Source organism: Ceratotherium simum, chromosome 19 (genome assembly GCF_057802395.1).
Source record: "Ceratotherium simum simum isolate JZ-2026a chromosome 19, ASM5780239v1, whole genome shotgun sequence".
Taxonomy (NCBI): Eukaryota; Metazoa; Chordata; class Mammalia; order Perissodactyla; family Rhinocerotidae; genus Ceratotherium; species Ceratotherium simum.
Genome location: NC_141918.1, coordinates 51,279,882 through 51,307,458, shown reverse-complemented (window position 1 = coordinate 51,307,458; position 27,577 = coordinate 51,279,882). Strand labels below are relative to the sequence as shown.

The window sequence follows — 27,577 nt, the reverse complement described above, 5'->3', positions numbered from 1 at the left end:
AATTACACACTTTGGTTCTGAGCATTTAAATTAAGTATCCAATACCAAAAATATAAATTTCATGCATTTCTCCCTGTATTATTGTACAGTCAAATTCTCAGTTTATCTGCATTAATAAATGAAAACACATAATACAAATAAGGCACAATCCACCACTTTCACCTCTGAGTCTGGAGAAACTCTGAACACCAGTCCTATTCCCACCCAGGGGTAGGAGCTCCCGATGGTGAAGAACCACTAACCCTGAGTGATTGCTGCCACTCAAGAGCAGCTTTGCCCAGGCTTGTCTAAGGACAGGCAGCAAGGAAGAGACAGTGACAACAGAACTAACAAGAACACAGTCAGGTCTGTAAGAATGTAGGCAGGTCAGGGTGCCTGCCAGCTGAGAGTGACAGAAGTGGTAGATCAGCTCCTACCATGCCTCTCCTGTTCTCCCAGGCTATGTACTTAGTATGAGATCAGTTTAAATAAGTCCCAATGCTAAAAACAACAAGAGGCTGGACCGAGGCTACTTCCCAGTGTACCAGCTAGGAAACGGTGACTAAAATCAATGTCAGCCCTGTGCTTAGACAAATACTGACTGCTGTGTGACTGCTGTGTGCTTCAGTTGTACACAGAGTTCTTCATTCCTCATTATTTAGTATTTACTTAGAAAGAAAAGATTTTGGGAGATTAAGCAAAGGGAACACAGATTTTATTTAGACTAGGTTATCCCCTCCCTCCTGCCCTTTTCAGAGAGCATAGTGTAAGGAGCTCTACTGTTCTAATCTTCACTCTCCTCGACCCTCTAGACTCCCCAACTGCCCTGATTTCTCAGAAAATCAAACATCACAAACTGTGTCTTCCACCTAGAGAACAAAAGTTCTTAAGTTGTGTTCTGTGAACACTGGCACCAGAATCACCAAGAATCACCAGCTTTCTTAATAAGCCTTATGCACCTGAAATTTGAGAACCACTACAAATGAAACCAAATAAGAGGATTAACTTAAGCCATAGTAAAACTCCATTGAAATAGATGTAATTATACAGCATTTCATCTGCTATAGACTGTTATTCCTCAGCCTCAATTAAATAAGTGTGGACTCCGCATTTGGCACTCTAAAGGGAGACATGATAATACTAGACCTTGTATACAAGGTATTATGGGTTGAAATGTGTCCCCCTGAAAAAATTTTGAAGTTCTAACCCCCGTTACTGTGAATGCAACCTTACTTTAGAAAAGGATCTTTGCAGATAGCCAAGTTACAATGAGGTCATTAGGGTGGGCCCTAATCCAGTATGACTGGTGCTCTTATAAAAAGGGTAAGTCTGGACATGGACACACCCAGAGGGAGGACTGTGAAGACACAGGGGGAAGCCCATGTGAAGGTGAAGGCAGAGTTTGAACTTAGGCTGCCACAGGGCAAAGAATGCCAAGATTGCCAGCAACCCCCCAGAAGCTTGGAGAGAGGCATGGGGCAGAGTCTCCCTCACAGTCTTCAGAAGGAAGCAACCCTGCCAACACCTAGATCTTGGATTTCTAGCTTCTAGAACGGTGATAAAATGAATTTCTGTGGTTTAAGCCACCCAGTTTGTGGACTTTATTATGGCAGCCCTAGCAAACTAATACACAAGATGTAAGGTGAGCATTTGTGCATGCATTAATGATAGCACCATCAACATGCTAATAAACTTAATCTCAGAATTCATACTTGATTCCACACAGGTGTCTTGAAAATCCCAGCAGCAGTCACCTCGGTCTTGACATCGCACATCACACCAGCAGCCCTCCAATCCTCTAAATGAAGAATCAAAGCATTTTTTCCTGCAGCTGCCTGTAGAATGAAGGAAATAAGGAAACAAACACTTAGAAGGTATCCAATATCTCATAGACAGATGGTGGAAGCACACAGAAGTACTAGCACAGACAATGCAGACAAATAGGTAATTTTTATTGTGCTGTATGATCCATCAGTGCAAAGTAATAAGTAATGAGTGACAAATAATGAGTGATTTTTCCCAGGGCCCCAGAGAGGTCCCAGACTCAGAGACATCAGGCACCATTAGACGAAGGTAGGAGGGACAGGCAGAGGCTAAACACAGTGGAATCAGTTGAAAGTCTGAATATGGAGCAGTGACTACACACTCCACTTCCTACTACAGAGTAGAAGGATCATAATCTGGAGGAATTCAGGAGGAGTGGCTCTCATCACAGAGACAGCAGACATAGAAGATGAGCTACAATGAGAAAAGATGAACAAGCCTTACTCTTAAATGTGAACAGATAATTACAGATATCTGAGGATGACAGGAAGCATCCAACATAAAAGACAAAGACCAAAACAAGAAAAAAAGAAAAACTTGGTTGAAAGGGAAATTATGCAGGGAGCGGAAGAGTTACACACATGCACACACACACACACACACACACACATACGCTTAAGTAATATTCAGATCCTCTGAAAAGAGAAGATACTGCATCCATGAAATAAGAAAGAAAGCTTAATCAAAAAGAGAGAAATAGTGAGTGACGTCAGCATCATGGAGGACTGAGCTCTTCCCTTAGCCGTTCTCCTCTAAGATACAATGAAAAGAACATTCATAAACCAACAGAGCACCTTGATACAACACAATAGACATCTGAGAGATCCACACAGCCATACGTCTCTAGATGGGGGTGCTGGACCTTCCCGGGAGGCAGTGGAAGGAGGTAAAGGGATCTCCTCTCCCTCCCGAGCAGCAGTGATCTAGGGCACAGGACCTTGCACGGCAGCCAGCATGCGACCCTAAGAGGAGAAGGGGGGAAAGGCCAGCCCTACACGGGACTGCTCTCACTCTTGGAGTTGCCTCCCAACCCATGGGAATGCTCCACACTGAGGCAGCTAAGCAACTTGGGGGGGCGGCGTCCCCACCAAGCTGAGCAGCCCAGGCAGGCAAAGAGGGCAGAGTGGAAGCACATGGGATCACGTGTGTGAAAGAAAGCACCCCTCTTGCCTCGCGCACCAGATCAGACAGTTAGCCAGAGCAGGGGATCTCTGCCAGAGCGCCTGTGCCTACATGTGTAAAGCAGCAGTGACCAGCGGAAAAATGCAGACAGGGCCTGTCAGCACAGCTTGCAACAGACAGGCACAACTCCCAAGGGTCGCAGCGGGCTCAGAAAACACAGCACTTAGCCCCCAAGTGGCAGCAGGTGGAATCTGTGGCCAGATACTACCACTATGTGATGGAAAAAGTCCAATCCGTAAAGTAGTATGAAGAAGTATATTAACACTCCAGACCAGAAGGAAAATGGCAAGCACCCAGAAATCAATCCTGAAGTCACAGAAACTTACAACCTAAATGACAGAGAATTCAAAATAGCTATCATAAAGAAATTCAATGAGTTACAAGAAAACTCACAAAGACAGTTCAATGAAATCACAAATAAAATTAATGAACAGAGGGAATTCTTCACAAAACAGATTGAAACTATAAAAAAAATAGGAAATTGTGGAGATGAAAAATACAATGAATGAGACAAGGTAAAACCTGAAGTCCTTAAAAAACAGAGCTGATATTATGGAGGATAGAATTAGTAATACAGAGGACAGAAAAAATAAATGCTTCAGAAGGAGGAGGAGAGAGATCTAAGACTAAAAAGAAATGAAGAAATTATCCAAGAAATATCAGACTCAATTAGGAAATGCAACATAAAGATTATAGTTATTCCAGAAGGAGAAGAGAGGGAGAAAGGAGCAGAGAGCTTGTTCAAAGAAATAATAGCTGAGAACTTCCCAAACCTGGGGAAGGAGCTGGAATTATATGTAAATAAAGCTAATAGAACTCCTAATTACATCAACGTAAAAAGACCTTGTCCAAGGCATGTATCAGTAAAACTGGCAAAAGTCAATGACAAAGAAAAAATATTAAGGAAGGCAAGGCAGAAGAAAATAACCTACAGAGGAATATTTATCAGGCTTTCAGTGGATTTCTTGGCAGAAATGTTACATGCTAGAAGAGAGTGGAATGATATCTTCAAAATTCTGAAAGACAAAAACTTTCAGCCAAGAATACTCTAGCCAGTGAAAACATCCTTTAGATAAAATCGAGAAATAAAAACTTTCCCAGATAAACAAAAGCTGAGGAAGTTCATCGCCACAAGAAGCTCCCTACAAGAAATGATCAATAAGGCCTTCATATCTGAAAAAAAAAAAAAAGCGTTTACAAAGCCTTGAGCTAGAAGATAAATAGACAAAATCAGAAAACTACAGTTCTCTATCAGAACAGGTTAGCAAACACTTAATTATAACATTAAAGATAAAGAGAATGAAAACATCAAAAATAACTATAATCACGTAATTCTAATCACAAACTCATAACACAAAATGGAATAAGTTGTGACAACAATAACTTAGATGGGAAAGAGAAAATGGACGAAACGTGCTTAGAGTAAGGAAATGAGAGGCTATCAGAAAATGGACTATCTCATCTATGAGATCTTTTATACAAACCTCATGGTAACCACTAAACAAAAAATGAGAACAGAGACACAAATGATGAATAAAGAGAAACTGAGAAAACCATCATAGAGAACCACCAAACTGAATTGGCAGTTGGAAATATACCAGATAAGAAACAAGGGAAATATAGAACAACAAGAAAACAAGTGATAAAATGGCAGTATTAAGCCCTCATGCATAAACAATCACTCTAAATGTAAATGGATTGAATTCTCCAATCAAAAGACACAGAGTGGCTAGATGGATTTAAAAAGAAGACCCAACAATATGCTGCCTCCAGGAAACACATCTCAGCTCTAAAGACAAACACAGGCTCAGAGTGAAGGGATAGAAGATGATACTCCAAGCTAATAGCAACCAAAAGAAAGCAAGTGTTGCCATACTTATAACAGACAAGTAGACTTCAAGATAAAAAAGGGAATGAGAGACAAAGAGGGACAGGATATAATGATAAAAGGGAGACTCCACCAAGAGAACATAACACATATAAATATATATGCACCTAATACAGGATGGAAAGGGAGCAACTATTAACAGATATAAAGGGAGAAATTAACAGCAACACAATAATAGTGGGGGACCTCAACACTCAACTTACATCAATGGATAGATCAGCCAGACAGAAAGTCAATAATGAAATAGTAGAATTAAGTGAAAAACTAGATCAGATGAACTTAGGAGATATACATAGAACATTCCATCCCAAAACAGTAGAATACACATTCTTCCCAAGTGCACATGGAGTATTCTTAAAGATAGATTATATGTTGGGAAACAAGGCAAGCCTCAATAAATTTAAGAAGACTGAAATCACATCAAGCATCTTTTCCAATCATAATACTATGGAACTGGAAATCAACTACAAAAAAGCTGGAAAAGTGACAAATATGTGGAGATTAAATAACATGTTACAACAACCGAAGGATCAATGAAGAAATTAAAGGAGAAATCAAAAATATCTGGAGACTAATGAAAATGAAAAAACACCATACCAATTCCTATGGGATCCAGCAAAAGCAGTCCTGAGAGGGAAATTCATAGCAATACAGGCCCACCTTAACAAACAAGAAAAACTGCAAATAAGTCATCTTAAACTTCACCTAACAGAACTAGAAAAAGAAGAACAAACAAAGCCCAAAGTCAGTAGAAAGAGGGAAATAATAAAAATTAGAGCAGAAATAAAGGAAACAGAAACTGAAAAAAAAAAAACAAAAAAACAGTAGAAAGGATCAATGAAACTAAGAGCTGATTCTTTGAGAAGATAAACAAAATTGACAAACTGTTAGCCAGATTAACTAACAAAAAAGGGACAGAAGGCTTAAATAGATAAAAATAGAAGTGAAAGAGGAGAAACTACAACAGATACCACAGACATACAAAGGATTATAAGAGAATACTATAAAAAACTATGCTGACAAATTGAATAACATAGAAGAAATGGATAAATTCTTAGACTCATAGAACTCCCAAAACTGAATCAAGAAGAAATAGAGAATCTGAATAGACCAATCACAGGTAAACAAATTGAAACAGTAATGAAAAACCTCCACAAAAATAAAAGTCCAGGACCAGATAGCTTCTCTAGAGAATTCTACCAAATATTCAAAGAAGATTTAATACCTATCCTTCTCAAACGATTCCAAAAAATTGAAGAAGATAGAACAATTCCTAACACATTCTATGAGGCCAACATCACCCTGATCCCAAAGCCAGACAAGGACAACACAAAGAAGGAAAATTACAGGCCAATATCGCTGATGAACATGGATGCAAAAATCCTCAACAAAATATTGGCAAACTGAATACAGCAATACATTAAAAGGATCAGACACCATAATCAAGTGGGATTTATACCAGGGATGCAGGGATGGTTCAACATCTGCAAATCAATCAATGTGATACACCACATTAAAAAATGAGGAAGAAAAATCACAGGATCATTTAAATAGATACAGAGAAAGCATTTGAAAAGATTCCACATTCACTTATGATAAAAAACTTTCAATAAAATTGGTATAGAAGGAAAGTACCTCAACATAATAAAAGCCATATATGACAAATCCACAGCCCACATACTCAATGTTGAAAAACTGAAACCCATCCTTCTGAAAACAGGAACAAGACAAGGGTGCCCACTCTCACCACTCTTATTCAACATAGTACTGGAGGTTTACACCAGAGCAATTAGGCAAGAAAAAGAAATAAAATGTATCCAAATAAGAAAGGAAGAAGTGAAACTCTTCCTGTTTGCAGACAACATGATTATATATGTAGAAAACCCTAAACAATCCATCAGAAAACCATTAGAAATAATCAACAACTACAGCAAAGTTGCAGGGCACAAAATCAGCTGACAAAAATCGGTTGCATTTTTATACTCTAATAATGAACTAACAGAAAGAGAACTCGAGAATACAATCCCATTTACAATCACAATGAAAAGAATAAAATATCTAGGAATAACTTCAACCAAGGGGGGAAAGACCTACACACCGAAAACTATAAGACATTATTGAAAGAAATCAAAGAAGACATAAAGAAATAGAAAGATATTCCATGCTCATGGATTGGAAGAATAAACATAGTTAAAATGTCCATATTACCTAAAGCAATCTATAGATTCAATGCAATGCCAATGACATTCTTCACAGAAAAAGAACAAAAAATCCTAATATTCATATGGGCAAGAAAAGACCCTGAATAGCTAAAGCAATCCTAAGAAAAAAGAACAAAGCTAGAGGCATCACAATCCCTGACTTCAAAATATACTACAAAGCTATAATAATTAGAACAGCATGGTACTGGTACAAAAACAGACACAAAGATCAATGGAGCAGAATTGAAAGCCCGGAAAGAAAAGCACACATCTACGGACAGCTAGTCTTCAACAAAAGAGCCAAGAACATACAATAGAGACAGGAAAGTCTCTTCAATGAATGGTGTTGGGAAAACGGGACAGCCACGTGCAAAAGAATGAAAGTAGACCACTATCTTTTGCAATACACAAAAATTAACTCAAAACGGATTAAAGACTTGAAGATAAGACGTGAAATCATAAAACTCCAAGAAGAAAATATTGGCAGTATGCTCTTTAAAATCAGTCTTAGAAGAATTTACTCAAATTCCATGTCTACTTAGGCAAGGAAAACAAAAAAAATAATAAATAAATGGGACTTCATCAGATTAAAGAGCTTCTACAAGGCAAAGGAATCCAGGAACAAAACAAAAAGACAGCCCACAAGTTGGGAGAAAATATTTACAAATCATATACCCGACAAGGGGTTAATCTTCAAAATATATAAAGAACTCATATAAATCAACAACAAATAAACAACCTGATCAAATAATGGGCAAAGGATATGAACAGATGCTTTTCCCAAGAAGATATACAGATGGCCAACAAGCGCCTGAAATATGTTCAACATCACTAATCATTAGGGAAATGTAAATCAAAATAAGGAGATATCACCTTACACCTGTTTGAATGGCTATAATTACCAAGACAAAAAATAAAAAATGTTGGAGAGGATGTGGAGAAAAGGGAACCCTCATACATTGCTGCTGGGAATGTAAACTGGTGCAGCCACCATGGAAAACAGTATGGAAATTTCTCAAAAACTTAACAATAGAAATACCATATGCCCCAGCTATCCCACTACTGGATATTTATCCAAAGAACTTGAAGTCAACAATTCAAAGGGACTTATGCACCCCTGTGTTCACTGCAGCATTATTTACAATAGCCAAGATGTGGAAGCAACCCAAATGCCCATCAACTGATGAATGGATAAAGAATATGTGGTATATATCCACAATGGAATACTACTCAGCCATAAGAAAAGACAAAATAGTCCCATTTGCAACAACATGGATGGGCCTTGAGGGTATTATGTTAAGTGAAATAAGCCAGACAAAGAAAGACAAACACCACATGATTTCACTCATATGTGGAAGATAAATAAACACATCGATGAAGAAAACAAATTAGTGGTTACTAGAGGGGAAAGGGTTTGGGTGTGGGCATAAGGGGTAAAGGGCACATACGTATTCTGATTTACCAATAATAATGTACAACTGAAATTTCACAATGCTATAAACTATTATGACCTCAATAAAATAATAATGAATAAAGAGAGAAAGAAATAACATTCAGGGTGCTCTTGGAAATAAAAACATGAGAGCAGTAATAAAAAATTCAATAGAGGGGTATGGTAGGGAGAATTATGGTTCCCAAGAAGATTCTATGCCCTAACCCCCAAGGTGTGAATATGTTGCCTTACATGGCAAAAGGACTTTGCAGATGTAATTAAGGCTACTATTTAGTTGACCTTAAAACAGGGAGGTAGTACCTTAAAGTGAAAACAAAGAAAATGGAGATGATATTATCAAAGAAATCACGTTATAAAATTTCCCATAACTGAAGAGCATAAATTATTACAACAAAATTATCCAGTCATATATATATAAAGGGTCACAAGTCAGAATGGTTTCAAATTTGTTAAAAGCAACGCTGGAAGCTAGGAGACAGGAAAGTAATGTCTTTAAATTTCTAGAGGAAAATTATTTTCATCTTAGAATTCAACATCTAGCCAAACTCTCAAGTGTTAGGCTAAGATGATGAAGACGTCTTTAGATGGGTAAGAACTCAAGTGATGTCTCTCATGCATCCTATGTTAGGAAGCTACTGAATGATGTTCTTCAGCAAAATGAAGTAAAACAAAAAAAGAGATCCAAAAAATATGAGATCCAGTACAATGGAGAAGCTAGGGAAACACCAACCACACACCAAACAAACCAAGAGAGCAAGCAACACAGATTGGAGCAGGAGAACAGAGAAACAAAAATTAAAATTAAAGATATCACTCTATACCCAACTTTAGACTACCAAAATGAGGGAGCCAGATAGTGCCAAGCGTTGGTGGGGATGCGCGGTAAAGGCAGGGTAGGCTGTAGCAGCCATTCTAGAAAGAAATGGGACTACTTATCCAAAAAAAAAAAAATGTAAACTCTAAGATCTAGGACTTCCATTCCTGGGTGTGTGACAAAGCAAATCTCACACAGGTCCCTAAGGGAACCTGCAGGATTTACATGGTGTTAGGGAACTAAAGTTACCTGGGTATCCAGCACTGAGAGAGGGCATAAGTTAAATGGCATGTTGGATACACTCCGAAGAGTCTATATAGTAAGTAGATAGATGCATAAGAATTGATGCATGCATAGCAATTTAGATGGATCTTAAAAAACATTCAATGAGAAAGTAAGGAAAAAAAAGGTTTATATACCATTTACATAAAAGGCCTTCAGATTTTTACATTCATTCTCCTCCTTTGAAACATTTTCCACACTTGGCTTCCAGGACCCAACAATCACCTGGCTTTCCTCCCACACTCCTGGCTGCTCCTTCCTAGTCTCCTTCTGTGTTTTTTTTATTCCCCTCATCTTCCCAATCCTTTAAGGTTGGCATACCCTGGTCACATCGCTTTAAATCCCATCTATCATGCTGAGAGTCACCACATCGTAAGTCCAGCCAGGAGTCGCCCTCTAAAGTCAGCCTCAACTACCACCCAACCACCATCAAGACTTTTCTACTTGAACATCTAGTAGATGTTTCAAATTTAACACTTCCCAGACTGAGCTCCTGATTATTTTCCCCAAACTGCTCCTTCTACAGTCCTCCCCATCTCAATTACGGAAATGCCACATTTTCAGATGTTCATGCCAAAAAGCTTGAGGTCACTCTTGACTCCTCTCTTTCTCACTTCACAGCCAATTTGTCAATAAAATCTATCCACTACATCAAAAGATATCCAGAAACCAAATACTTCTCACCAATTACAATGCCCCACCCTGGTCTGAGACACAAGGCCTGTCTGTATTATTGCAATAATTTCCTAACTGGTCTCTCTCCTTCTCCTGGTCTCATTCTGCCATTTGTTCATAACACAGCAGCCTGAGTGACTGTGTGAAAAGCAAACTGCACATGTCATTCCTCTGCTCAAAACCTCCAATCACCTCCCATCACACTCAGAAGGGAAGCCGAAGGCCACACTGTGGCCCACCAACCCCTCTCTGATCTGGTTTCTCTTGGTCCATCTCGTTTTATGACTCCCTCCCTCTAGTCCTCCTAGTTCTAGCTCACTGATCTTCCTGTTATTCCCTAAATGGTGTTCTTTACACACCAGGCAAGCTCTGGCCCTGGCCCTTCACACTTGCTGTTCCCTCTTGCCTGGACTGTTCTTCCCCAAAATATCCCTGTTTCCCCCTCACCTCCTTCAGCTCTTTAGAAAAGCTACTTCATACACACAGCCCACCCTGCCTTGACTCAATATTTCATATTCCCCTTTTCAGGTTTACTTATCCCTTAGCATTTTCTCCATCATATTATATATATTTTGCTTATTTATATTTTTATTGTCTGTCTTCCCTGCTAGAATATAAACTCTTTGAAGGATTTTTGTCTGTTATCTTCACCACTGTATCCCCAGTAATTGGAATAGTACCTAGCACATAGTCAGTGCTCAGTTGTTAAAGAATAAATAAAAAGTATGTGCATGCATAATAATAAATTTGTAAGAATGCTTACCAACTCAAGCTAAAAAACCTAGTTTAAAAACTCACAGTAGAAAAAAATAGATTGCCTATGAAGAGTGGGTTAACTGGAGCAGAGAGTGGTGAAAGTGGTCCAGAGTGGGCTATTAGGACACAGTTGTGGTGGAAGATAGAGGGGGGATGAACATGTTAAGGACGTTGGCAAAGAGGGACTGGAGTTAAATATCAAGGGGAGGGCAGGGGGAAGGGAGCAATGCCACCTGAGGGCTGATGGACTGAGATGAAAGGAGAATAAGGAACAACGACTGTGGGAAGCCAGCCAGTGGGTGTGCTAAAGGAAGGAAGGGAGTGAAAGAGGTGGAATAACGTCAGATTTTGTTCGGAGATTAGTATATGCCTCTTGCAATTAGTTTAAGTGATTTGTGGGATAAAATAAGCAAGAAATGACACCCATTTGTGTACACTAACATCAGAATACTACTACCAGAATGGCCTGCCGACATCTGTTAGATCTAGGACTGGTACTATAGTTGAGAAATGCAAGAGCCAAGTGACCAAGAAAAGACGGTAACTTTCCAGCTAATGTCCACGTTTTCCGTTCCACTGTGCTCCCCTGTTACACGAGGGGTCCTGAGTGCTCATAAATTCTTAAATGGAACCATAACTGGAAATCTGTCAGTCATCCTCACCAAGAGTCTCCCTAATGAAGAAGCGATAAGACTTTCCCCACTGGAGTCAAACTAGAAGTTAATGAGCCAAATTAAAAAGGGGAATAATTTACCTAACATTTGACCTCCTACTTCGCCTTAGTAAAAGTATCAAAACAATCACAACAAGTTTATAGAAAGTGCTTTTTATACAGTCACTTGTAAGTGGTTTATTTACTATTTCTCCTAATGGGATATGACAAAAGAGAGGTGAGGTCTATTGATATTTTGGGGCATGTAGCTCCTCTTTATTTTTTGCTTCTTGTGAGAAAAAAAATGTGAAGCTTCTATTCTGCACTACATTTCAAGAATGTGACACTGCCTGACCAAGAAACAGGGAGATTTCAGGGATGGAGCAACACTAATGTAATAACCAGGTGCAGCATTGGTGGCAGGAGGTCCTGATAGAGGAACCACAAAGACTTTCGAGGACAAGTTTATCAACAGATAGTAAAGATCAGAGGAGGACAAGGGACAGAGGAATCTCTGATCAGTTATCAAAGTCCTCGATGAAGGTGAGGAAAAGTCAGAGAAAAATACTGAAGTTATACAAATCTCAAAGTAGCAGGGGGATGAGGACAAAGAGTGAAGTCCAGAAATGACAGTGGGTAATGCTAACCAGGGATGCGGGCTTCCCATGAGCAGGGCTGGCAGAAGGAGAAGCCTAGTAGGAGAGTGCCGCATGTAGGAGGGAAAGGGCTCCGGAGAGGAGCGTACAAGTTTTAACAGGTGAAGGTGAGGAGAAAGAAGCAACACGGGATGTTCCGAGACATTGCTGAGGGTATACCTTGCTGTTCCGGTTGCCTGAGTCCAAGGCCCAGCCCTAATCCAAGTGACACAATCACCAACAGAGCGAGGAGAACCTATTACAAAAAAGGAAAGTGACCTTACGATATTTTTAAAATACACAAAGATCCAGATAACCATCCTCCCTCAGTGAGTATTAAGGGTACACAGCGTGCTAGTTATGCCTGATACCAGATCCAACAATGATAGAAGTACACAATTTTATTTAACACCTGGAAATAAGAAAGGTTTGGAAAGAATTTTTAAATACTATTTATTACAGATCTTCAAATTCAGATACATGAGTCCCAGTGAGTTTAACCCCAAATTGAGTTAAAGTGTGAATGAAACCAACGGAACCATTTACCTTTTGCCCAGTTTTCTTTCTTAGCTAGACACCTGTTTGGAAATCATTTATGTAAAAGTATTCCAAAACTGTGAAATTGTTAACTACCTCGTTCCTAGGGAGCAGGGTTCTTTTTCCCCACCCTGTCCATCAGAGGATAATGAGAATATGTAACACATGTAAAAATACAGTGCCCAAATAATTAACTGGCAAATGATCTGCTTTCATCTACAGCTCAAACCAATCATTTAGAGTAACTTGGAAGCTGTGCGACCAAAAATCGTGTGTGTCATTCATTATCACGACTGCTGACAAAGCTCTTCAGTGTAGTGGACTTTATGCTCTGATTAAAATTAAACTGCGATATAATTAAAGAGAATTCTTCCCGCTGACCTCTTTCCCCATCCATTAAGTCCAATGATAAGCATGCTGGATGATAGAGCTTGAGTAATGTGTATCGCCATAAAGAATATGAACGCAATGGACACACCAATTCCTTAGGAAAGTATTTTACAATACCACTAACCTTTGTTATTTTTTAAAAATACTGCTTTTATGAAAGAAAAAAACACAAAATCAAAATTTGCTTAAATAATAAGGACCTACATAAACTATTGATATCTTGTTTATTTTTATTCTGAAAATCAACTGAAAAATTAACATATCTAACTCATAAGAGAAGTGAATTCAACAACTGGGAAAATACGTTAAAACACTATGAAAACAATTCTCATACGAAGTTTCAAAGTTAGCCCCAGGGTCAATGACCTTCCAGCAGCATTCATTCAGTGGAGTGAATGAAGAGGGAAAGGGGAACATAAACAGTTGTCAAATAACATCATTAGCACTTAGTTCCTTATTATGATGCTCAAAAGCCACAGGTGACCAAGCCTGGGAATACTACAAAGCAACAAAACGCTGGGAAACTTTCCTATAGTAAACCTCATGCATTACAGATTTACAAATTGGTGTATTTTGGTTGACATCTTATATTTGGTCTGTTCACCATTCAAAGCACTGGAAAAATAAACAATATCTAGATGTCCTTAGGATGCTTTAAAACTTTTTAATGTTAAATCTTAGTGTCTGTTTCTTCATGACTTTGTACTTGTTCTATATATTAATGGCTTGCTCTCTGCACTATTCTGTCAGCTTCTTGAGAGTGAGAAGGTTCATTTTTAACACATACAATCATTTACTCTAAACATGTAATTCTGAATAAGCTTCTTGATATTGAGGTGCATATGTATCTTAACCTATCTCATGCTATCTACAAAGTGGAGAGAGGAGTACTGCAGGCTCCAACAGTCACTGAGAGCCGAGCATTTGGCTTTGGCTTGGCTGAATAAAGTGTACTAGAAACACAGTAGAGGACCTTTAAATTTGTTCAACGAAACTTTTGTTAAAATTTGGAAACATTAGGGTACCTTTGAAACTATGATTTTAAAATATTATATGTAATAATACACCACTAGAAAGAAACAAAGAAGGGAAATAAATGATGCCCAAGTTTTGTTCCCAAGGAGTTTATAATTTCCTGACTTTATAAGATAAGATACATTTAATAAATGGCACAGGAGCTAGAAGAGCACTCTAAAGTTCCCAGAAGGATACTGAATAAATAGAATATCTTCAAGGTTTGCTGTGTTATAGTCCCCGGGCTCAATGCTTCCACACATGTTTCGTTTACTCCTCAAAACAGTGCTTGAGTGACAGGATGGTGATGACATTAACTAAAGTAGGGAATTCAGGAGAAAACTGTAGCAGGATATGTGATGGAAAATTATGCACTTGGTTTTGGCTTGAGGTCCTGGATGAGGAGCCAGCAAGCAGGCATCTGAAATTGAGTGACAAAAGCTCAGCAAGATGTCAGAGCTGGTGGCTTACTTGGAATTCCTGGTTGAGAATATGACTCTTCAAACCATGGAAGAAGATGAGATTGCCTAAAGAAAAGATCTTTAGATAGGGTTTGGTGGAACACTTACATGCAACGTGCAATGAGAAGAAAGATAAATCAGTCAAGAATGCAGGTAAGGAGAAACATCATAAAAATGGGAATTTCAACGCCATCATGCAAGCAAAGAGAGAGAATAATTCAAAATGAGAAAAGACTCAACAATATCCATGTATTGTCATTCTGGAGACTCAGCAGGAGAATGCCAGGGGAGAAGGACTGACTTTGAGAGGGTGACTTCAGTAGAGTAAAAACAAAGCCAGAGAACAGAAGTTGGACAGTGAGAAAACCCAGGCAGTGGATAGAACTCTGCTTTCCCTGAAAGAGTAACCATGGAGGGAAAAGAAAGAGTAATACAATCAAAGGAAATTTTTTTTTGAGGACAAGGAAGATCTTATGATATAAAAGGACAAGAAAGAGAAAATAGGCAAGAGAGACTATCTCTAGGAGTGAAGTAAAATAGGATAAAATCAGTAGTCCAATAAAGAATACATGATCAGTGATTTTAATTTCTCACTCTCTGCTCTTAAAATAGTCATGCAATAAAAAGGTGACTTGAAGGTAATTATAATCATGCTAACATCAATGTTGCAAGGTGTTCTGCCACAGATCCCAACTTTCTAGACTGATCAAATATTAATTTGTTACTCAAATTTATAAAATATGATTAAAAACATTAACTTTGCATTCAAGTTGTCATAAGGGATAAAACTGAACACAATTACTTAAAACTTTACATTTAAATAGCAACACAAACAAATATAAATGGGGAGTCATACACTTAACATTTGTCACAAAGCTAAAAAGACTAGAATTAAGAACTGTACTTACAATACAAATTATTTTAAGTTTCTTAACAGAGTTCTTCTTAATAGGTTCTTCCACTGATAAAGACAGCATAGAATCCATTGTTCTGTTAACTACATAAACCTGTTTTTACCAGAAGACAGTAGCACTCTTTCCTTTTCCCAGTCTGGCAAAGAGAAACTGTATGAGTTACGTGGCTGTGGCTGACTTTTAAATGTTTGGGAAGATCGCAGCTCTTTAGTGATTGGGCAATCAAGAGAGAGGAAAAAAATTGTAATAACAATACTGTTGAGAGATGAAAGTCCATTTCCAGTACATTGTAGACGATTGTTCTTTTCCTCTTTATAGTTTATACTAAATCCTAATCAAAATAATATGTAACAAGAATAATACAATAATCAAATTTTAATACAATCTGATCATCTATTTTCTTTAAAAATAACCCCTAACTAAAGGTCTTGTTACAGAAATTCCAGGGAGTTTCTACATTTATATAAACTTCATGTCACAGTTGAAAGCCAAAATATGAAAAATGTGCTTTAACAAGAGTAGGAATTCCAACTTTGCTGAATCTATGTAAAGTACTTAATTACGTGATAATTATGTCTTGCATTTTACATCGTTCACAATTTGGTATGTTTTTATACACATTATCTCACGTCAAAGCTAATATCCCTTATAAACATTTTATCCCTGTTTTGTAGATGAGTAAATAAGGCTCTGGTTATTTACACTAAGTGACAGGACTTGCCTGTCCCAAGTCACATAGCTACCAGATGCCAGAAGTGGAGCTGGAACCCAACTGTTCTAACGCCCCAAATCCAAGGCAACTTTCGCTAACTAATTACACTCACTCTTTTCTCATTTATGTAGACGAGAGCATCCTGACACACGTACTGCCCGCGGAGAAGGGGTTACAGGCATATGATGAGAGAAGCTAACTGAATAGCGGTGTGGCCAAAGACGGTCATAGTAAATGGCGGGGGTTAAGCTCTTCCAGTTTCAACGACCCTGAGACAGTAATTCTCAGTGTGATCCCATGGAACATTAGTCCTATGAAACCTCCTGGTCAAATCAAGCTTGAGAGCTCTTTTCTAATGTAAAGATTGTAAAAATCCTGTAGGCCGCAGTATACTCTTTGGAAAATACTATTCCAAACTATTCCAACCCTAAAAGCAGTGAAAAGAACAGGAAAAGAATCTGTGCAAATATCCAATGACTCCTAAATGTTAAAAATATTTCTGAAAATCACATCTAAATCCCTTTTTCTGTTATTGAAGTCCACTCCCTTAAGGAAAAATCTTCAGCATAAGAGCCATGTTTCCTTTATGGCTTTGAGGGTCTGTGCTCTTTTTTCCCATTACTTCCTCAGTCCAGTATACCCACCTTCACCAGTTCCACCCATAGGCCTCACCAGTGGAAGCATCTGCATTAGCTGTTGTGACAGAAGTGCAAGTGAACACAAGCGAGGCCATCTTGTTACACTAAATGACCCCAGCCCCTCCTCTGTGAGACTGCTTGCTGCCCTGCACATACTCTAAAATAAGTCATATGCTCTCCTGATTTATGGCCTCTGCTTACACATGTACTCCCCTATAGCTTGATAAATTAAAACTTTGTGGGGCTGGCATGGTGGCATAGTTTAAAACTTAACCAAGTTTGCACACTCTGCTTTGGCGGCCTGGGGTTTGCAAGTTCAGATCCTGAGCGTGGACCTACACCACTCATCAAGTCATGCTGTGGTGGCAGCTCACATATAAAGTAGAGGAAGATTGGCACAGATGTTAGCTCCAGAACAATCTTCTTCAAGCAAAAAGAAGAAGACTGGCAACAGATGTTAGCTCACAAGCAAAACAAAACAAAACTTTATTCTATGAATTTCTCTCCAGGAACAGACTGACCACAGGTGAGAAACACACCTACAAGATGTTCATCATCACTGACAGAAGAAAAGAACAATGAAAGACCCTGGAGTCTGTCATGCCTGGAGGCTGACATTTCTAAACCCCTTCCTTACTGCCCATTTTCCCTATATAACCACCTCAAAATTCTGTAATTTTCTAAGATAGTTTTTCCAAGACATTAGTCTGCCATCTTCCCAATTATGCTGGCTAATCAAATTAAACTTTTCTTTCTCAGTCCCTAACTTGTGATTAATTGGTTCAGATCACGGCAAGCAGAGCGAGCCCATTGCTTTGTATCAAATTTCTGGTGACCCAGATGGGACTATAGCCTGTGTTCATGGCTAGTTGACTTGCAGGAGGCTGTTCTAGGACTTTCACAGCAGCTGCCAGGCAGCTTTTTTCCATGCCTGGGGAATTCTCCTTGTGGCTTCCTTGCTTGCGGACTGCCTCTAACACTTCAGTGATCAGGACACGAAGGACTGGATTGTGAGCAGATGAGCTTACGTCTGCAGCTAGGTGAGTCATCCTGGAGTGCACTCGTGGGTACTGTATTCCTTTTTCCTTGTCTGGAGGCCTTGGTCAGGCCAAGGTCCATCTGGTTTAGGCATCATTATTGAGGGATAAAGGAAAGTACAGACTGCCTAGTATATTATCTGGAAGACTGGTCTCTGGTTTGTCTGTGGTGTGTACACTTATATGTTCTGTTCTCCTGAATGTGTCATTCCACTAGTCTGTGTGCCAGTTTTTCTCTGTGTCAGAACCCTACAGCATACTTTCAGTGCCTGTTGCATCATCTGTGGGGACGTGAAGTCTGCAACCTTTTCTGTCAAGTGTGAGCCAGAATTGTACACCTCAATGGGGGTGGTACTGTTTGTGTGTTCCCTATCTTAATAATCATTGGGAGGAAGCTGTGAGAGTATGGCCTGACAATCTTTTCCCCCTCTTTGTCTTTCTTGTCTGGCATATTCTGTGCTGTCATTGTAGGGAAGTTAGGTTTGGGCTTAAAGTAAGCTGGACTTGGACTTCCTGCAAAATAGAAGATTTAAAAAACTTCCTGCCAGGCACCTGACCTCCTACACTGGTGTTGGAAAATTAGATCTTTACCCTGCCTTAAACCATTACCTCTTGCCTCTTTGGCTGGTTTAGCATTGGTGTGAGGACTATGCACTCAGGCAGAGTTGGATTTGGATAAGTCTTATCATTTTCTGGACGCCTGGAGTCGAGCCTTGCACCCTTCTCCCAGTCCATTAATTGTTGGACACGAGCTTTATCGCCGTGGGAACCACTCTGTCCATCCCAAGAAAACAGCCCACTAGTGTGCATCCAATTGACCACTAGGTCAATTGGACTGATTTCAGTTATGAGCCCACGACAAAGAAAAGGATGATCTTTTACTATAATGTAGCCTGGTCCAAGTATACACTAAGCTCAGGAAAAAAGTGGCCCCCAAACAGGTTGCTCAGTTATGATACCATCTTGATTCTAGAACTGTTCTGCAAGAAGGAAGGAAAGGAGGATGAAATCCCCTTTGTTCAAGCCTTTAGGCTGCTATATCTAGATCAGGGAAGGGGCAACAATGGACCCAGGAGTCACCTAATGGTACAAAGACCTTCTATCATGCAGGTGGGTCAAAAGGTGGATGAGGATTTAATGGCCCTGCAGACCCTGAATCCACCTACATCACTCCCGGCTCCTCCTCCTCCTCGCCCTTTTCCAGGCCCACTGCTTGCCCAAGGGGAAATGCCTAAGGGATTGCCAGGTCTAAGAGAGGGACTCTCTCCTCCTTGAGCCCAGCAAGGGACACAATTCAGTCACGGAGCCCTTCCTGGAGCGGGGCAATTTCTGCTGCGACAATATCCCATAGGCATAACTGGACAAGGGCAATTGGCCAGCTTTGTTTGAATGCACTCTCCTTTCTGTACTTTGGATCTTTTTAATTGGAAAAATAATAACCCACCATATGGAGAAGACCCTCAAAGGATGACTGATTTGTTTTTTTCCATCTATCACCCCACATGGGCAGATATACACTTTTTGTGTGTGTGTGAGGAAGATCAGCCCTGAGCTAACATCCGATGCTGATCCTCCTCTTTTTTGCCGAGGAACATTGGCCCTTAGCTAACATCTGTGCCCGTTTTCCTCTACTTTATGGGATGCTGCCACAGCATGGCGTGACAAGCAGTGCATCGGTGTGCGCCCAGGATCTGAACCCGTGAACCCTGGGCTGCCGAAGCAGAGTGCGCACACACAACCACTTGTGCCACCGGGCCGGCCCCCACATTTTTTTATATATGCCTGAATGCCCTGTTCCTCTCCTGAGATGAAACCTTCTATGTAAACTGAATGCTCAAGTGACTTTTGCTCCAGGCCAACTAGAGGTACAAATGCCTCCAGAACAAATCTTATGGTTCTAGATGGCCCTACTAGGTGTTCAAACACCACCACCAGACCCGCTACCACCAGAGATTCTCAAGGAGGTAAGACTGGATGTGTGGGCAGAGGGGAAGCCTGGGAAAGCAAAGAATGTCCAGCCAATACATATACCCTTAAAAACCCAAAAGATAAAGCCTAGCCTGAAACAATATCTGCTAAAACAGGAGGCTCAGAAGGGCATTTAGCCAGTGCTGCAGAAATTTCTGGTGGCAGGATTAATCAGACTTTGCCAGTCGCCATATAATACTCCTATTGTCCCGGTCAAGAAACCCAATTCAGAGGAATCTTGGTCTGTTCAGGACCTTCATGCCATAAATGAGGTGGTTCAGGACCTGCACCCTGTGGCGCCCAGCCTTTACACCTTGCTAACCAACATTCTGGATAAATATGGCTGGTTTCCAGTTTTGAGACTTAAAGGATGCATTCTTCTGCATATCACTCATGGAAGAATTGCAACAACTCTCTGCCTTTGAATGGCGTGACCCAGACACTCAGACCACTCAACAATATTGCTGGACAGTGCTCCCCCAGGGTTTCAAGAACTCCCCTATGTTATTTGGGGAGGCCCTAGTTAAAGACTTGAGCCACTTACAATTACAAGAAGGAATGCAGGATTACTGTTACAGTATCTTGCTGATAGCGAGCCCCACTTATGAGCAATGTCCGGCCAACACAATAAAGATCATTTGGCTAATTGTGGGTACAAGGTCTCACAAAAGAAAGCACAGATCTGCAAACAAAAAGTTACATACTTAGGCTTTACATTGTCAGAAGACCAGAGGGGACTGCTGCCAAACCGGAAAAAAAGGCTATAGCATGCCCGAGCCCACCCACCACCCAGTGACAACTATGAGGATTCTTGGGCATGGCTAGTTTCTGTCGAATCTGCATTCCTAATTATGGTCTCATAGTAAAACCCCTCTATAGGCTCTAAAAGGGAGAGACCAGGAGCCACTAGAATGGACAAAGGAGTGTCAGGTGGCCTTTGATACCATTAAGACAAAGTTAACTTCAGCCCCACCCTTGGGTCTTCCTAATTTGGACAAGCCCGTCAGCCTACACTTACATGAAAGGCAGGGAATAAGCTTGGGGATTTTAACTCAAAAACTGGGCATGGCCCCTTGACCAATGGCTTACTTTTCCAAGCAATTGGATCAGACTGCCAAGGGATGCTCCCCTCCTCCCCCCCACCCCCCTCAGAACAGCGGCTGCTACTTGTGACATTCTGCAAGAAACTGAAAATTTTACCCTGGGCCAACCCACCACAGTATATTTGCCACATCAAGTACTCATATCATTGGAACAAAATGTGGGATACTGGCTCACTTCAGGAAGGATGAGCAAATACCAGGCCATCCTTTTGGAGAATCCAAATGTACGCATGCAAGTATCATCCTCTCTAAACCAAGGCAAATATACTTTACCCAGATGCCCTGGGCAACTGGGAATTTCAGGTTTTTGTTAGTGTTTGTGGACACCTTCACTGGATAGGCAAATGCCTTTCCCACTCAGACTGAGAGAGCATCAGAAGTCACTCACGTGTTGCTAAAAGAAATCATTCCTAGGTTTGGTCTGCCTAATACCTTGCAGAATGATAGACCAGCTTTTGTCACCCAAATAACCCAACAAGTGTCCAGAAGCTTAGCCATCTGATGGATACTACACTCAGCTTGGAGACCTCAATCAAACGGAAAGATGGAGAAAATGAATCACACCTTAAAAAAGGCCAATGCTAAAATCTGTCAGGAATCACAACTAACTTGTGATAAGGTGCTGCCCCTTGCCCCACTACAGGTTAGAGTAGCTCCCTGAAGCGGACTTAAATTGAGTCCTTTCCAAATTCTATATGGGAGATCCTTTCAGGCGTCTTCCCCTGGAACTAAATCTCTGGATGTTTTAAGAAATGTTATGAATGCTAATTATGTTAAATCATTAAGCTCCGTATTAACTTCTATCCATGAGTTTCCTTCTCATAGGTCTGTATATCTGACATCCCTCTACATGGCTTTCAATCTGGTGATCATGTTTTGCTGAAAACTTGGAAAGACAAGGGACCCAAAAACCACTTGTCACCCAAATGGACAGGCACCTTTGAGATTCTTTTCACCACTCACTCATCCATATAACTTGCAGGCGTGAAACTCTGGATTCATCACTCCTGGATCAAGGCAGCCCCCAAATCACAGGAAAGTATCCCACTTGTATCGAGGGATAAGTGGGTGGCAGAACCCCTTGGAGAACTAAAATATGTCTTTAAAAGACAATTTTGATCTCTTCTATCTAACCCTTCTCACAGTTCTATTTGTTGGGGTATTAATCTTTCTCAACAACACAAAAGCTCCCCTTAAGGGACCCCTCCAATGAATTCAAAAGGAAAGTAACTCTTTTCCACGCTGTGGTCCCCCTACGATGTCCTGATTCAGCAGGAAGTAGCCAGAGAAATTATGACGCCCTGTCTCCCCCTTGACCATAAGATTATGAATGGATTACTACTGACGGGGGGGAGTTGTAAATGAACATAAGTGAAGACATCTTGTTGTGCTAAAGGACCCCAGCCCCTCCTCTGTGAATGACTCATTGCTCTGCACATACTCTAAAATAATTCACATGCTCTCCTGATTTATGGCCTCCACTTACATATGTACTCCTCTATAGCTTGATAAATTAAAACTTTGTTCTATGAGTTTCTCTCCAGGAACAGGCTGACCACAGGTGGGAAGAACACCTACAAGATATTCATCATCACCGACAGAAGAAAAGAACAATGAAAGACCCTGGAGTCTGTCATGCCTGAAGGCTGACCTTTCTAACCCCCCTCCTTACCGCCATTTTCCCTATATAACTACTCAAGATTCTGTAATTCTTGAAGATGGTTTTTTTGAGACATTCATCTGCCATCTTCCTCATCATGCAGGCTAATCAAATTAAATCTTCCTTTCTCCATCCCTAACTCATTGTGATTAATTGGCTCAGATCACAGTGAGCAGAGCAAACCCACTGCTCAGTATCAGAAGGAATTAGTTTTAGAACTAGAAGATGCCATAGAGATAATCTCACCAGTGTTTTGCAGACTTCTTTCCACAGACCACAATGGACTACCAGGTCTTTAAAAATCAGAAATGAACAAAAACATATCTGAATACCTTTGGCAAGTGGTTCTCTACACTGGATAAACTTAGAAGCACCCAAAGCAGTTTCTTAATTTTAATTTTTTTAATTCTGAAGCCCAGGCTCCACTTCATTATATTAGAATCTTTAGAGTTTTGGCTAAGGCAGCAGTGTTTGTTTATATGGGATTTGATACGTAACCAAGGGATTTTATATGTAGCCAACGTCAGTGTCAACACTTTGCTTTGAGCGGTGCATACACGTTTGAATTCTCTACTGCAAACATTCACTCTGGATTCTAATCAAACTTGCTAATTTTACAGATGAGGGTAGAGGACCCGAGGGGTTGGATCCCTTGCCCAAGGTCACCTTGGTTATCGATAGCTCAGAAGTGAGATTCCACCAGGGCCTCAGACTCCCTCTTCAGGGTATTTTGTTGTTGTTGTTGTTGTCGTGTCATACTGACTGTGTAAAAGAAAGGTCAAGCCTACATCACAATTTGCCTCAAAATTAGGAAATTTATAGGACCTATGGCTTTTACCTTGACATCTGGCATAGGTCCTCCATTTTTCTGGGCTTCTGGGTTCTAATTGCCTCTCTGCACTTACAACAATCTATCTCATCTGCTTGGACTCTGGTTTACAGCACTCCTGCTTTTATCTTCCCCTGTGTGGTGGTTAGTTTTGTGTTTCAACTTGGCTAGGCTATAGAAACCAGTTACATAATCGAACACTAATCTAGGGTGGTGTTGTGATGGTATTTTGTAGATGTGGTAGGACTTTAAGTAAAAGAGATTACCCTCAATAATGTGAGTGGGCCTCATCCAATCAGTTGAAGGCCTTAAGGACAAAACAAGTTGACCAGAGAAGAAGAAATTCTGCCCCAAGACTACAGCATTAGCCTGTGTTCCTAGCCTGCCAACCTGCCCTGTCCTATAAATTTTGGGGTTGCCAGCCCCACAATCAAGTGAGCCAATTCATTTCTCTCTCTTTCCCTCTCACTTTCTCACTCTCTCTCTCTCTCCTTGTTCTGTTTTTTTGGAAAACTTCTGTTTCTGTTTTTCTGATACACCTTTTGAACAGCTCACATTTTTCCTTCTTTTTTTTTGCTGAGGAATATTCACTCTGAGCTAACATCTATTGCCAATCTTCCTCTTATTTTTTGCTTGAGGAAGGTTAGCCATGACCTAACATCTCTGCCAGTCTTCCTCTATCTTGTATGTGGGTCACTGCCACACCATGGCTGATGAGTACTGTAGGTCTGCACCCAGGATCCGAACCCATGAACCCAGGTTGCTGAGGCAGAACACATCAAACTCAACCACCATGCCATGGGGCTGGCTCCCATCTTTCCTTCTTTTTAAAAGAAGACTTTGCCTCACTTACGACCTCTCCCCCTTATTTGGACCTCCAAGATCTGTTCTCTTGGTTTCTGACTGTCTTCTTGATTTTTAACTCCTTGTCTTGATATTTCGTATATTAATTTGTATACTTTGACCCCAGAATGCTTACCTGATACCCCAGCTGCACTTTCAGATGCTGCTTCCTGGTGCTCTCCAAGATGTCACTTGATCCTGCTCCAGCTTTGTTTACCAGGGTATCACTGACTCTGGCTTTATACTTTTACTTTGTGATTCATTATCTCCCACATGGCCAGAATGTCCCTCCTCTCTTCTTCCACCCTCATGCCCCATCTCCTTTCAATGCTGAGAATACAAAAAACACTAGATAAGGAAGTCAGAAGGCCTCTGATAAAGTATTGTTTCTGTGACTTCCAAGTTAACTGACCTTTGACATCAAAGTCTTCTTTATTTTTAAGGTAATCTCAGATTATCATTAAGTTACATTTTGAATATTATAATGGAGAAATATCTTAGTTCATTGGGTCCTGAAGTGAGTAAAACTCAGAGAATCTACCTGGGGCATGGACAGGTAGGTAGAGAGGTTGGCCTTGCCCAACATCTAGTTATAACTAGTCTCTAGTTATATTTCCTGCTATGGCGATCCCTCTAACTTGCTAGAGTCCAGAGAAACTAGATACACGGAGGGGGCTGGTGGAGGTGAAGCAGAGACTAGGCTCAGGTCCAGCAACAAGAAGGAGTCCATCAAGGCAGGGAGACCTCAGATAACATAATAGCAGGGATAGGTGGGCAGTGGCCAACTTCAAGGAGAGCCCATCATGAGGAAAAGGCAGAAAAACCTCCAGAGAGATGGCTGAGCGCCTAGCAAGCAGAAAGATAACCAAGTAGGCAGTTGGTATAGGAAGGACAGATGCTAGTCCTTGGCAAGTGGAGATCCAATACTGGAGCTGAACCTAGAACTAGCTGTCTAGGTGGGACTGGTGTTAGCAATACCAAACCAGGGCCAAGAGGCAACTTTAGACAAGAGAGGACAAGGCAAATGTCAGCATGGACTATGGGACCCAAGTCCCTGGAACTGAAATATCAGTAAAGTGGCTGGGTTCCTAGACAACCACACAATGACTATGACAAAGTAGAATCAATGCTCATGGATTGATATCAGTATTTTGCAGTACCTATGGTGTGAAAAGACATTTCCCAAGATGAAACACATAAAATCTCATGACTGGTCAGCAGAGATGAACATTTATAATCAACTTATAATCAATAGGGAACAGTAATTTTGAACCTCAATTAAAGAAAATGTTATCTCTCAACCTTGGGGGGAAAAAAAAAGAGTTCCATTCTTATTAGTAGACTCATATCACCAAAAAAAAAAAAATGTGCTCTGTTATTATACTATTTTGAATGTTATCAATAAAAATTTGTGAAAATTTGTTTCCTCTCTTGTAAGTGCACACATCTTTGATTTCCTATGCATACCTACATACTATCTTTGGTTTTCCTCTTGGCCAACAAAGCTCAAAATATTTACTAACTGACCCTTTGCAGGACTGCTGATCTCTGATCTACCCCTTGATTCTTCCAGGTTTCAAAGGCTGGCATGTACTTAACCAGAGGAAACTGTGCCAGCTTGTCACCTGAGCCATGGGTTACTACCTCTGATGATGTAGAAAGTCAGAAATCTGATGTGATGCCTCCTTGTGGCATTGCAATTGTTTTCTACTGGACAGCCAACATTTCTCAGGTTGTCTGTGGGGACTGGAGGACTGCTTCTCTTACTTTGCCTTGAGTGCAGAAATCTGCCCTACTGAAATCGAGAACTAAGAGTTTAAAAAAATCTTCCCTAGAGCAAAAAACTCTGAGATAAGTTTTGTTAACTGCAGCTGTGCGTATTCAGTGTAATCAATTGCTGTTTAAAACTAACCAGGTCTTTCTGTCCCTCCTTAGTATACGAGTGAGCTGTCCCTCCTAGAAATTCAAGGTCAAGATTCAGCCTCACAAGGCCAGAAGCAGGCTGATGTGAAGGCACAAACCAGCAAGAACACATGCTTCCCTTCCCCTACCTAAAAAGCCTGCACATGCTCTCCCTCCCCTACCTAAAACCCCTGATTAAAACCCCTACATTTTTCCTTTCAAGGAGGTGGTTTGGAGTTTTAGCTCCCATCTCCTCATCTAGCTCCCTTTCAACAATAATAAACCCTCTTTCCTTGCTACAAGCCTGACGTTTCAGTTATTGGCCCTGCTGTGTAACGCATAAACGGATCTGCGTTGGTGTTCAGTAACAATTTGGCAAGCCAGCCAGTACGCTCTTTGCCTGGGGCTCTGTGGCCCTCAGTCAACTGGGATTTCCTGGGAAGCAGTCCACCAACTGCCTAGGTGATTTGCCCTAGGGACTGTCCCCAGTACTTTCTGTCTGACCCAGCACCACTGGCCCTAGGCACATTTTTCTTGCAATAAGGAAACAGGCTCTAGATTTGGTTGTTTGTTTTTGCTTCTGGTGAGTCAGTGGGCTCATATCTGGAGTAGGGTAAGTTGCCTCAGAGTACACTCCCGAGTCCTTTTCCTCCCTCTGTCTGTAGATTCAAACATGTTTTTGGGTCCATCTGGTTTAGGTACCATCTCTTGAGTGAAAGGATAGTAAAGGGCTGCCTGGTATCTGATGGACTAGTCTTGGTTTTGCTGGTGTGTGTGTGCATGTGCGCCCACCTGTACTGTTCTGTGTTACAAGAAATAGGGCACTTTCACTTTTCCAAAACTGGTGTATTTGCATATGCAATTATAAAAAGCCAGCTATACAATTAAACCACCAATGGGAAGCTTATTTTAATCTTTTGAGACTTCTAAATGAAATCAGGAATACTTTACTCCCTCTTTAAAAGAAAAAAATTAAATAATTAAACATGCCAGATTAGGGGATGTCAGTGGACCTGCTAGCAAAATAAAACCTCTCACAATGGAAAGCAGTCTTTGATTAATATTGATAAATAAATGACAAGCAACAGGATATATTGGAGTATATGAGGGAGCAATCTGGGTTAAAACTAATCTGGCCTGTCCTTGTTTTTCCAAAAGGGCCTGATGTGGCCTGTTGAGCATGCCTTGTACATTGTACATGTAAATATTTGCTATGTCCCAAAGACAA

The 27,577-nt window shown here is 40.5% G+C and overlaps 1 protein-coding gene across 1 annotated transcript in view; it reads right to left on the bottom strand.

Annotated features, from left to right (window-relative positions):
• Positions 1-27,577, bottom strand: part of LOC101406263 (ectonucleotide pyrophosphatase/phosphodiesterase family member 3-like) — a 123,500-nt gene that overhangs the window by 61,844 nt on the left and 34,079 nt on the right. The window contains exons 2-3 of the mRNA XM_087444123.1: positions 12,522-12,597; positions 1,692-1,814 (exon numbers count right to left, since the gene is read on the bottom strand). Of these exons, the coding sequence (XP_087300249.1) occupies positions 1,692-1,814; positions 12,522-12,597 (199 nt within the window). The remainder of the gene's footprint in view (positions 1-1,691; positions 1,815-12,521; positions 12,598-27,577) is intronic.